The following is a 13,122-nucleotide window of genomic DNA, read 5'->3' on the forward strand; positions in this document are numbered from 1 at the left end:
TCCCAGTCAGGGCACATGCCTGGGTTGCAGGCCAGTTCCCAGTGGGGGACACATGAGAAGCAACCACGCATTGATATTTCTCTCCCTCTCTCCTTCCCTTCCCCTCTTTCTGAAAATAAATAAAATTTTTTTAAAAAAATGTAACTACTCCTTAACAGTTAAATGAGAGCTTGGCACTGCCACTGGGTAGAAACAAGGTGCTGGGCCGGATAAAACAAGGTGGAGGGCTGGATTTAGCCTGCAGGCCTCGTGCTTGCCACCTGTGGTTTAAGGCCACTGTCTCCTAGTTGATTTTTCTGTCTAGAAGGTCTATCCATTAAAGTCAAGGGGGTGTTAACCACCTCCCCTGCTATGACTATCTGTCTATCGACCCCTCCCTTTATATTAAGATCTGCTTTAAATGTTTAGGTTCTCCTATGTTGAGTATGTAAACGTTTACTAGGATTATGTCCTCTTGTTGGATTGTTCACTTTATCATTATGTAGTGTTCTTCTTTGTCTCTTACTATATAGCTTTGGTTTTGATGTCTGTTTTGTTGGATATAAGGATTGCTACCCCAGCTTCTTTTTCCTTTCCATATGTGTGACATATCTTTTTCCATCTCTTTACTTTCAGTTTGTGTGTATCTTTTGATCCGAGGTGGGGCTCTTGTAGACAGCATATATATATGGGTCTGTTTTCTTATCCATTCAGCTTACCTGTGTCTTTTGGTTGGAGCATTTAAGCCATTTACATTTAAGGTGATTATTGAAAGATATGTATTTCATGCCATTTTATTGTTAAATTATTTTACTCTGTTTCTTCTTCTCCTCCTCTCTTCTTCCTTCTACCAAGCCCTTTAACATTGGTTGCATCACTGGTTTGGTGTTAACAGCTTTTTCTTTTCTGGGAAGCTCTTTATTTCCCCCTTGATTCTAAATGATAGCCTTGCTGGGTAAAATAGCCTTGGTTGTAGGTTCATGCTTTTCATCACCTTGAATATTTCATGCCACTCCCTTCTGGCCTGAAATGTCTCTGTTAAGAAATCAGATGATAGTCTAGTTGGTGCCTCCTTGTATGTAACTACCTGCTTTTCTCTTACAGCTTTTAGGACTCTGTTTTTGTTTTTAAGCCTTGCCATTTTAATTATGATGTGTCTTCCTGTAGGCCTCTTTGGGTCCTACTTGTTTGGGACTCTCTCAGCTTCCTGGACTTGTGTCCTTTTCCTTCACCAGATTAGGGAAGTTTTCAGTCATTATTTCTCCAAGTAGGTGCTCTATTCCTTGCTCACTCTCTTCTCCTTCTGGTATTCCCGTGATGCGGATGTTGGTACACTTCAGGTTGTCCCAAAGTAAGGTCTTCTCATTTTTTAAAAATTCTTTTTTCTTTTTGTTGCTCAGCTTGGGTGTTTTTTTCTACCATGTTGTCCAAATCACTGATTGATCTTCTGCTTCATCTAATCTATTCTTTATTCCTTCCAGGGTATTATTTATTTCAGCTATTACATTTTTTATTTCTGGGTGATCCTTTTTTATGGTTTCTCTGTTTTTTTTCATGCTATTGAATATCCTTATAATCATTATTCTAAACTCTCTGATAAATTGCTTGCCTCCATTTCATCTAGCTTGTCTTCTGGGGAATTCTCTTATTCTTTCATTTGGGGTCTGTTTCTTTGTCTTTTCATTTTGGCTGCTTCTTTGTATTTGTTTCTATTTGTTAGGTAGATCTGCAAAGACTCTGATTTAGACCTATGTCTGATGCTGTTTGTGACTGGTCCCAGATAACCTGTTTGGAGCCATAAGCAATCTACTGCTCATGGCTCCGTTTGCTGGGCTTGTTTGTGTGCAGAAAGAACCAGGCTGCTCACCAAGTCTGGCTTTTACTGGCATTGGGACTGTGGGAGTGTCAGCTGAAGTCTCAGGTCTGCCTCTGCCTGCAGGCTATCTGTTATGCTTTATCAGTGAACATCTTCCAGCTACACTTCTGACTGGCAAGGTCTAAGCACCACATGGTGGGGCAAGAATGATCCCTATGGGCAGCACTGTTGCTTCCCCACAGGCTAATGACACTTGGAGAGGAGTGCTTCCCTCAGAAATATGGCTTCTGCAGTGTGGGGAATGACTCGGCACAGGGATTCTGGTGGCCGTTCCTTCAGTTCTCTCCCCAGAGCCACCAGCCCCAGACTTTGCTCATGTGTCTCCAGTCCACTCTGTCCTCCCTCTGCTGGAGCCCAGGGTAGATGCTGCAAACAGAGTTTGGTGCATTGGCCCTTGAAGAGGCCTGGAGATGCAGACATGTCCAGCTGTCTCTTGCTGGTGGATAGAACCCCTGCTGCTTTTCAAAGCCAGAATTTATTTGGGTTCTTTTCCCAGTTCTGGTACTGCAGGCTGGGGAGGCCAGCTTGGGGCTTCGATCCCACACTTCTCGGGGTGAACCACCCTGGCCACTGAAGTATCCCTCCTGTGCCCAGGGTACCTGTGGAAGCCCAGCCAACCCTCTTACACCTCCTCTCTACATTTTCTACTAGTCATGTTGTGTTGATGTGGCTTCTGCTTTCTGTCCATGGTTATAAGGCTTCTTTCCAGCTGGTGTTCAGTTGGTTATTCAGGGTGATTTTTCTATGATTTAATTCCAATTTGGTTCTGGGAGGAGATTTGTAAAGCTTCCACCTACTCCTCCGCCATCTTGGGTCCCTCTCCAGATTTGGTTTTATGCATCTTAAAAAACATATGCTAATAGAGCATTTTTGGACTCTGCTAATGAAAATAAATCCCAAGATTTGAGTGATGAATAAGTATAGACAGATAATTCACAGAAGTGGTTTTTTTAATCCTTTAAAACTTGACCATACAAAAAAAGTTGAATGGTTTACAGAGTGGATAGCAGAAGTATCTTTAGGGACATAAACAGTTCTTGGTACATTAAATGATAAAATGATATCACATAGGATTATAATATGGTCAGTTGTATATGTGTAGCCAATACAGAAATAGGGAAGGCATTATTTTCTTTGATTTGTCGAGGGAGTCATTAATCTTTTAAAATCAGAATGTCTCTTGTTATGTTAAACCATTTTCTTGTAATGCTATAATATCTTTATTAGAAACAGTAGAAAACAAAGCTTTTTTCTTTTCTTTTTTTTAAAGATTTTTATTTATTTATCTTTAGAGAGGAAGGGAAGGAGAGAAATATCAATGTATGGTTGCCTCTCGTGAGTCCCCTGCTAGGAACTGGCCTGCAACCCAGGCATGTGCCCTGACTGGGAATCGAACTGCGATCCTGTGGTTCACAGGCCCGAGCTCAATCCACTGAGCTACACCAGCCAGGGCGCTTTTCTCTTTTCTTTTTTGATAAGTTTTTATTTGCTCTGGCTGGTGTGGCTCAGTAGATCGAGCACAGGCTGCGAACCAGAGGATCGCTGGTTCAATTCCCAGTCAGGGCACATGCCTGGGTTGCAGACCAGGTCCCCAGTGGGGGCCACGTGAGAGACAATCACACACTGATGTTTCTGTAACTCTTTCTTTTTCCCTTCCCCTCTGTCTAAAAATAAATAAATAAAATCTTTAAAAAAAAGAAGTTTTTATTTATTTTAGATAAAGGAAGGGGGAGAGAAAGAGAAAAATCATCAACTTGTTGCTCCACTTATTTATGCATTCATTGGTTACTTCTTTTTTTTTTTTTTTTTTTTTATTTAAATATATTTTATTGATTATACCATTACAGTTGTTCTATTCCCCCCTTCAAACCCTTCCANCTACCCGAGGATTGAACCCATAACCTTGGCAATTGGGACAATGCTCTAACCACCTGAGCTCTCCAGCAGAGTCAAAGCTTTTTCATTTTGTCAATTTCTTCAAATTATTTTGTTTTCACATAGGATAGTTATCTTTTCTGCACTGGAGATTAAAAGGAGAAACCTGTGGTAAGATATTTAGATACTGTATTATGTGCCAGTGCGGTAGCTGGTGTTCTGGATCTTAGGTATCATGCCTGGAGTCTTCTCCTTTTTTCTGAGTAATGGTGAGATTGACTGAAGAGCTGTTGAAATGAATGTGTAAATGACCACTTATCTTCTCCCGCTTTTTTATGCCTCCGTAGGTACATGGACTATATCGCACGACGGGTGCTAGTTTTGAGAAGGCCCAGCAAGAGTTCGCAACAGGCGTGATGTCCAACAAGACTGTCCAGACCGCAGCTGCAAACGCAGCTTCCACTGCAGCAACTAGTGCAGCTCAGAATGCCTTCAAGGGTAACCAAATTTAGAGAATCTGCAAACAATACACTGTTACCTTTTGATGGTACTTTTTTCTCCAGTTACTGTATTCTATAAATATTTTTATGTTTAAAACACACAATACATACAGCATGTATATCTCTTATTCACTTGTGCATGGGTGAAAACCAGAGAAACGTCCTCATCTTATTATTTACCTAACAGTTTATTAAGATTTTAGTGCCCCTTGCAGAAAAGAACATTACCTGCTAAATAAATATTCTCCATATTTTTTGGAGGATGAATGTTCAGCAAATTGTTTCAGTGGTGTGACACTGAAATTAACATGGTCGTTATTACTAAAAATGCATTTAGTTCTAGCTGCAGCCATTCTTTCAAGAATCTTATACTTAAGGGTTACACATTGGATCAGTAAGTTGTTGCTTCATTTCTCTTTCCTTATTTATATTGAAAGAGGCCATCAGAGACTTACGGATTTTTAAATTGGCTTGCTTTTTAGCAGTTTCAGTCACCAGTGAAGAGCCTATGTACATTCGTAGTAGATAATGTAAATTTTATCTTTTTCTTTTCTTTTTTTTTTAGAGTAGTTGATACTTTGATATCAATCTCTGATCTTGCATGGGCACCATATTTCTTAAATTAAAAGGATTAGTATTTTGGGTTCTGCACTGCTTATGGTTATAGGGTTGGGAAGTTGTTTATGGAATTGTAGAAATTATTTTCTATAATAGTTTCTTTTAAATAAGAGTTTACTGGGGTGCAATGAAAATATAATATGCAGTGTATTACCCAAAAGAAAAGGTAGAAAATTGATGGAATAGAATGTAATGATGAGAATTCCTTTTTTAAAAAAAGTCTTCAGTATTCGTATCATAGTAAAATATTACTGTATGGAAACTTTGGTATATTCTTGTGGCTACCCTTTTTAATTGAACTAAGATTGTATTTGGCAGCTCTTTTTTGGGGTGTGTGTATAATTTTTAACAGAGGTGTTAAAGTCTAGCCTAACTCCTTGTCCATAAAGAACGTACAGTATTTAAGGGATTTTTTTTAGCCTCTCATATCTAGTGGCATTAAAAAATAAAAGGACTCTGGCATACACATACTTGAATCCCTAATGCATCTCGGTCTTTCAATTTTTGAGGCTGACTATATCAAAAATTTTTAGTAGTAGAAAAAATAAAACATTTAACTTGCACCAAGCAAGAAAATATACAGTTGAATGCACTAATTATGAATATAATCACTTTAAAATTGTTATTGTGCAGCACAGGAGTTCATTCTTATAGTATGCTTCTGGGTTGAAAGTTTGAATCATTTTTAATACTGATTAAGAGACCCAAGACATTTGTAGTGATACTGTGTTTTTGAAGTCATTAGCTAATTTAAGATCACAGAATAATAGGCAGTGATTTATTCAATTTGATTTTAAGTAAGGATCATTTATTGGATCATATTATTTGAGACTGCACATCCTTTTTTTTTTTTTTAAAGAATCAGATGGGCACAAACGGTTAAATCTCCTTTTCTCTCCTCCCTAAATCTGGAATGGGCTGGAAGGTGGTCCTCACTGTTTATGAAAGAGCTTTGCGTGGCAGTGCTGCTGGGTGACTCAGATCCATCCAGGTGGTGTTTACTTTGGATTTATTTAGGACTTTACTCAAGTAATATACTTGGAATATGTTTCTTTTATTTTGGTGAACCCTTTGATAGGGTTCAGAGTATGAATTTAAAGCTGTTTATGAATATTTCTCATCAGCGATAATCTCCATCTACTTTCAACCAAATAAGTCAGTTCAAGTTTTTTAGAATCTATAATCTTATTGAAAATGTTTCATCTGTGTGCTTTAATTAAGTGTGGATTTTACAGGCATTCAAAACATTAACCACAAAACACAGCAAGAACACTATGTCCATTATTAATTTATTTCTCAAATCCATTTTCATTTTCCTTTAAAGTACAACTAAAAGATATAGCATAGAGACTTTTGGGAAATGTTGAAGTACTTTCCTTCAGCAATAGAAGTGTCTGTACCTGTTCTGTAGAAATCCCTGTTGTTAAATAGCAAAGAGTGATTACAACCAACAGTAGCTTTTTTGTGTGGATGGGGAACATGTTGTTATAAATTCAGTTGTTTGGATTAATAAAAGCTTATAAGAGAATTGTTTTTAAAAAATGTGCATTAAAGGTGCATTAAAATGATGGCAATGCTCACAGTTTGATAAGGTGTAGGGGGGTTAAATTCTTATATTTTCTATTCTCTTAACAATTAGTAAGCAGTCATGTTTTCACTCAGCAAAAGACAGGCATTTGTTGAAGTGTTTTACATTTATTATGAACATTACCCAGTATCAGAGTCATGAAATGGTCTTCACAGGGTAACCAAGCACCCAGGTCATTTTTTAGTTTGCAATATTTAGTTGTGGCTGTTGTACTTAGAATGGAAGTTTGAACACTGGAAAATCACTGGCTCAGTGATGTGTGATTTGGGACTTGGGTTATTTATCTAGGGATGTGTGTGTGTCTTGTCGGGGATGCGCTGCCATCCTGGTGACTGTCGCGGGTTGGTCCAAATGCCTCCATCTGTCCCTCTACTGTTGCATGTTTTCGGTGGTTTGAAAGTTTTGTATATTTATTGTATTAACACAGAGTGTTATAAAATAAAATGCTGTTTAGTGGATATTTGTTTGTATAATTTTAAATACATTATTAGCACTTCAGAAGCAGAAATTGTGCCGATGGTTTAGTGTGTATAGAAATTCCACATTTGAATTTTAAAAAGCTGTATAATTCTATCATGTGCTAATCAAAATAAACATATAAAAGATTAGGTAAAACTCTCAGCAACATAAAATGACAGTGTTTCTGTTGCATTAGACCTTTGTAGGTAGTGGAACATGAGCTTCACTTATACTACATATTTGGACCACTTTAAGGTCAAAATCAGACTGCCTAGAGATTCAAAGTGAAACAGTGTGTTTTGTGGCTGAGATTCCCCCACTGGGTTACAATGTGTGCCTCCGCACCCGTGTTGCGTTGATCCCAGTGAGCCCATGTTCTGTGTTCTGACCTCGCTGCCTCTTGCTGTTTTATGTGCTGATGGTAGTACCTGTTTGCTTTCTTACTTGGTTATTTAAAGACAATGTTAAAATGTAATATAACATGTTAATGGTGAATCTTATTTTGAGAAATATGTGTTCAGTTAAAATAGGAACAGCATTTGCAGTTCTCTGGGTGTTAGCTAAAAAAACAAGTGAGTTTGGATTATTGTTGGATATATATCTCCCTCATGTGGAGAAGATGTATGGTTTGCATTTTAGAGGGAATTTATGTTAAATTTTTTAGTTGTTTCTGTAAATTGTAGTAGCATAATGCTTTTACAGTTATTGCCATATCTTTTTCTGAAAACACTGACATTATTAGCATTTAATTTTATCTTTATAAGGTAAAATCTGTGTTTGGACTTTTGAAAAATGTTAACATTTAGAACTTGTTACCATTTTACATACATTTTCCCTTTGGAATTACCATGACTGTCAAGCACCATTTCACTGTATCTGCTTCAATTTTTTCCTTAAGAAATGTGTTTAGAGGAATTTGTTGTTCCATGTGATTAAGACCTTAGGGGTAAAATAAAAGTGGTTAATGCAAAAATAATTGAAGATGGTTAAAAATAAAAAATACCTTATTTGATAGATTTTGAAGTACCATGGTATACATTTATTTAGAGTAGAATAATATGTTGTAAAACATCAGAGTTGTATTAAGTGTTTATTGAACTAACAATTGTATCTCAATGGGTAAATATGGAACAAAACGTGAAGTATTTCCATTAGAGAGTTAGGGTACATTTTACAAAAACAGCGTGCTTTTTGTATTGATTGATATTTTAAATGTTATTTTATGGTTTTATCACAGAGATAGAAAAAATCTGTAGAAATTTTCTAAGCCAGGCATTGCCACTCTTCTGTCCTAGGTAGATATATCTTTAATTTAAAGATTCTAGGAAAATAGAGAAATACTCTTCTCTAGGGGGTTCCTTCCATATTTTCAATGTAACTGTCTGGGTTTAGGGCAAAACTTATAACATGTAAAATTTTCTTCAGCACTCTTCATGTTTCAAGGGGCAAGGGGTATGGGAGCCATCATGTAGCAGTGAACTGGGTGCTAAATTTTAGGTTTATCCAAATCTTGATTTGTTTTTTAGCCCATATCTTTGTGGGCTCAGCATGGCCGATGGTGTAGCTAAAAACATCTTGCCGCTAAAACCCATTTTATCTCTTCTCTAATAGGGACACAGAAAAGATAAGCCTCTTCCACCTAGTAATGTTTCATATACTTGTATAAGATTACTCTGAGTATTATCTTCTTTACATTTAGACAGTTTTCATTTGTAGAATAATATACAAATGTTATTTTTTAAAAACACTTAGATATAACCCCCAAAATTCTCCAGAACTTTCAAACTATTTTGTGGACCCAGGATTTTCAAGATAAATCATGGTTGAGGTAGTTGTTACTGTTGGCTATTTTCATAATTCTTCAGGTGTTTGGGGGCTAGGAAAAAAAGATACCGAAACTCACTGTCTCTTATTGGGTGGCCACAGTGGTTCCTTGCAGGGTTATAACCACCGTGATAAAAACTGAGTTCACTCTGCAGGCACCTTTCTCAAACCAATTTTTTTTATAGTAGGAAAGTAATATATACCCGTTGAACAATTGAGAAGTATAGAAAATTGTAAATGTGAAAATAAAAATAATATGTAATTTTTCATCTAGGGATATCGCTGCTGATGTTTCACTGGATTTTTTTCTATTTTCTTTGTGTACATATTTTATAGAGTTAAGGGATATAAACAAGGTGGAATTTTTAAATGCTATTTCCTTAACATTATATCATAATTACCTGATAGTTTTAACTTTTAAAATTAACTTCTAACTCAAAAAATTAACACACATCAGTCTAAATTATAGGAAATATTTATAAGCAAATGATAATAAAGTTGTTTATAATTTCATATCATAACTACTGTTAATATTTGGTGTATATCTTTCCATTAATTTTTTAAATAATTTTTTAAGATTTTATTTATTTGTCTTTAGAGGGGAAGGAAAGGAGAGAGGAAGAGAAATATCAATATGGGGTTGCTTCTCATGTGTCCCCTGCGGGGTACTGGCCTGCAACCCAGGCATGTGCCCTGACTGGGAATTGAACCATGGTCCTCTGGTTCACAAGCTCATGCTCAATCCACTGAGCTACACCAGCCAGGGCTCTGTTAATTTTTTTTAAGATTTTATTTATTTATCTTTAGAGGGGAAGGGAAAGAGAGAAGGAGAGAAATATCCAATGTATGGTTTCCTCTTGTGAGTCCCCTGCTGGGAACTGGCCTGCACCCCAGGCATGTGCCCTGACTGGGAATCGAACTGCGATCGTGTGAGGTTCGTAGGCCCGCGCTTAATCCACTGAGCTACACCAGCCAGGGCTCTATTAATTTTTTAGGAACACAACTTTTTTCCCCGAAAATTAAAAAAAATAAGATTTCCCTCTATATTCTTGTGATAGATTCTTTTAGGGACATTTCTCTAGCTCTCACAAGCCCATTTCCTTTAGGGCCACTGAAGACCACACTAGTGTAGGATGTCACATCCAGCCACGTGGACTTGTGCTTGGCTCATCACTTTTCTTCCTTGCTAGATCTGTGCAGAGCTCTATTGTTCCAGAATACGGGGTGGCCGTGTTCTGCCATGAGGAAGGAGTCACCAGAAAGCTGAAGAATGAAGCAGATATGCAAGGACAAGTGGGGTGATGGAAGGACTTAGAAAAGATACTCTTAGCTTTCCCTGTTCTGTGTGGGGCCTGGCTGCTCACCCATGCTCCATCCATTATCCCAGTAATGTTCTTACTCTGTTGTCTCCTGAGCTACCTTGAGTTGGTTTCCTGTTTCTTTCAATTGGCGAACTTTAACAGACACAGGTTTGTAATCATTTAAAATTATGATGTAAGTATATGTTGGGCTTTTTTTCATATTGCTGAATGTATTTCTATAACATGTAATAGAAATACTGTGTAATTACTTTTATATGGGTGTACCATAAATTATTTTTTGAAGTCCTGTTATTCCTTCAGGCTTTGATTTTTAACATACAAATAATTTACCAAGGAATACACTGTTGGTAAATTTGGGGACCCAGGCTTTTTTCTTAAGGCAAATTGCTGCGTCAAAGCATAAACACACTTTGTAAGACCTTTGATGTGTATTGCCGAATTGTTCTCCGGAAAATTCTATCAGTTTATGCCTCCATAAACAGTGTATGCCGGGGCCTCTTTACCTACACTCTACAGCCTTGGATGTCCCTTTTCTAAAAAGTCTTTGCCACCACTAGGTTTTGACAAATAATCGGAAGTTTTGTTTTTCTGAGCATTTTCTGAGCATTGTGGCTTCCCATAGATGCGCTCGTCCAACACTACTGTTTTTTTTGTTTGCTCTGCTTTGGCCTTGCTAACCAGGAGTGAACGTGTGTCCTCTGCAGAGAAATCGTCTACTTCCTGAAAGCATGAAGCTCAAGAAGACTGGTACAGGATGGAAAAAGAAACAGCAGCCTTAGGTAGCCAATCCATTGAGCCTCGCTAGGTAAAGTTAGATTGGTTTTAACAACAGGTTATGTTATTCTTCACAATTTTTTAGAACAACTCTTAATTTTTGTGATCAATTCTAAATGATACTCTGGGCAGACAGAAGATTTTCTTCTAATCACTTTGACTTAATGAGGACTTAGGGTATATCAGAGACTACGCTAAATGCTTTACCTACTGCACTTTACTCCTCGCACCAGACCTGTGATGTAATGTCTATTATTGGCCCCATCTTTGTAGACGAGTAGGGATTATCCCACTGGGAGGAGGGAACAGCCAGTCTCTCCAGGGAGAGGCGGCTAGACCCGAATGGCGCCATGGGGCTGATTCCACCACATGGGGCCACCTTTCTCCAATTCTGTCTTTCCATCCTTCCACATTTCTAGTAATTCATATCCATCTTTTAGGGACATTGGATCCTAGGAAAAAAACCAACCAACAAACAAAATTACAACATGTATTTTTGATGTCACCAGACCAAGGCCTCGCTCCATACTGTGGTGAGTACCCGCTGCCCACCCTTCAGCAGTGTGTTACTAAGTGGTCTTCCGCTTTTGTGTATTTGCGGAAACTTTAGTTAAAGACAGATTCTTATTTAATTATTAGTTTATGAAGAAAATATGCCTCTTATATAATTATAACAGCTGCTTATCTTGGATGAGAGATTATTTATAACAAGAAAATAATTTTTAAAAAGTTAAAGTGCTCCTTGTTTTGCCACAGTCATACACCCAGTGGGGTTTTAGTGTCTGTGTTCAGGATTGAGTAAATGAGACACATGGTGTCGTCTTAAAGTATGAAAAATTACCAGGTTTTTCTCTGAGAGGGAGGAAGGAGCAGTGTTTTCATCAGTTGTCATCTGAAGGTGTGGCCTTTTTGGAATTGTACGTGGAAGTTGTTTTAAGGGTTTACTATACAGAGATGTTGGCTTCCCCAGGGGTTTGTAGTATGGGCTGTCTTCTCACCCTCTGCATTCTTCGTAGAAGGAAATCATAGCTGTTTGAGAATGTAGACTTTGGTGTTCAACCTGTATTTGAGCCTTGGCTTTTTAACCTCGGGCAAATTATTTTGTTAATTTACTTAGTGACAGTTAATTTATCTATAAAATGAAGATAGTGTCTCTACTGACAGGGTTTTGATGGAAAAATGAATTATATGAAGTGCTTGGCATGGTACTGGCACATAGAATGTGCACAATAATCAACACCTCTCATTGTCCATGCGTATTGATGACTCCCAGATCTCTTTCTCCAGCCTGGTCTTCTCTCCACCGTATATTTCTAGCTGCGCACAGGACTTCTCCATTGTCAGCCCAAGCTGAACCGTCCCACCTTCACTGTCTCCTCTTGGATTCCTGATCTGTGCCCAAACGAAATACCTGGGAGACATCCTGGACTCTTTCTTTTTCTCCTCTTGCCCCTTCTAATCAGTTCTCAAACTGTCCATTCTTTCTCCCTAACATTTGTCTAATTGATCTCACAGTCTTTGCTATCAACTGCCTTAACTCAGGCTTTCTTGAGAATAGATTATAGTGGTTTCCCCAAACATATGCTTTTGGTGGACTGCTTGCCTCTAGGTGTTATATTTTTGAGGCTGTTTGACTATAAAAAGCTACAGAGCTGCTAATACTTACAGTTTTCATTGACTTTTCTTTTCCCATGTGGTTTTGTTACTTCCTTTTATTTATGCTTTTATCTGCATCCTGTGTACCTAAGCAAAGGGAGAGCAGTTCTCATCTTAAAGACTTGCAGAACTCTCAGGGTGAGGAGGAAGCTGCCAGGAAGAAGATAGTGGGGAGGAGAACAGTCGGGTGGCCCCAGCCGCATGACTAGGCAGCTGACACGGGTTATGGAAGACAGACAATTGCTGGTTCTTGCTGCTTTGAAGAGTAGGCTAAAAGTTTTCTTTGATGCCCGTATTTACTTACTGTTTGAGTTGAAAAAGGTACTTGAATTGTTGGAAACTAGTGAAATAACCCACTTAAAAGAAATGTCAAGCATAGTCAGGACTGTTCTTAAGTAGTTTTATGTTCAGCAAGGATTTTGAGGAGGGCTAAGGAGGAAGCGGAATGCAGTGTGTTCAGGAAGATCCTCATAGAAACTTCATCCAGTGAAACTGAGGACAAAGTGCTTCCCCAGCTCTGCCGAAATCTGCAGCCAGGGCCCTTTGTCTTGTGGATCAGCTCTTTGGGAAGATGTAATAAGAGATGAAAAAGCAACGGAAAATTTCCAGTTTTGCTCGGACTATGTAAATAATTTGCGTGGAAAATGTTTT

The 13,122-nt window shown here is 38.0% G+C and overlaps 1 protein-coding gene across 1 annotated transcript in view; it reads left to right on the forward strand.

The window, feature by feature from the left end:
- SCAMP1 (secretory carrier membrane protein 1) overlaps positions 1-7,174 on the forward strand; it is a 105,600-nt gene extending 98,426 nt beyond the window's left edge. The window contains exon 9 of the mRNA XM_037032279.1: positions 4,078-7,174. Coding sequence (XP_036888174.1) covers positions 4,078-4,242 — 165 coding nt within the window. The 3' untranslated portion in view covers positions 4,243-7,174. The remainder of the gene's footprint in view (positions 1-4,077) is intronic.
- Positions 7,175-13,122: the final 5,948 nt, after the last annotated feature.

Source organism: Sturnira hondurensis, unplaced genomic scaffold (genome assembly GCF_014824575.4).
Source record: "Sturnira hondurensis isolate 20B ecotype Veracruz unplaced genomic scaffold, ASM1482457v3 Scaffold0021354, whole genome shotgun sequence".
Taxonomy (NCBI): Eukaryota; Metazoa; Chordata; class Mammalia; order Chiroptera; family Phyllostomidae; genus Sturnira; species Sturnira hondurensis.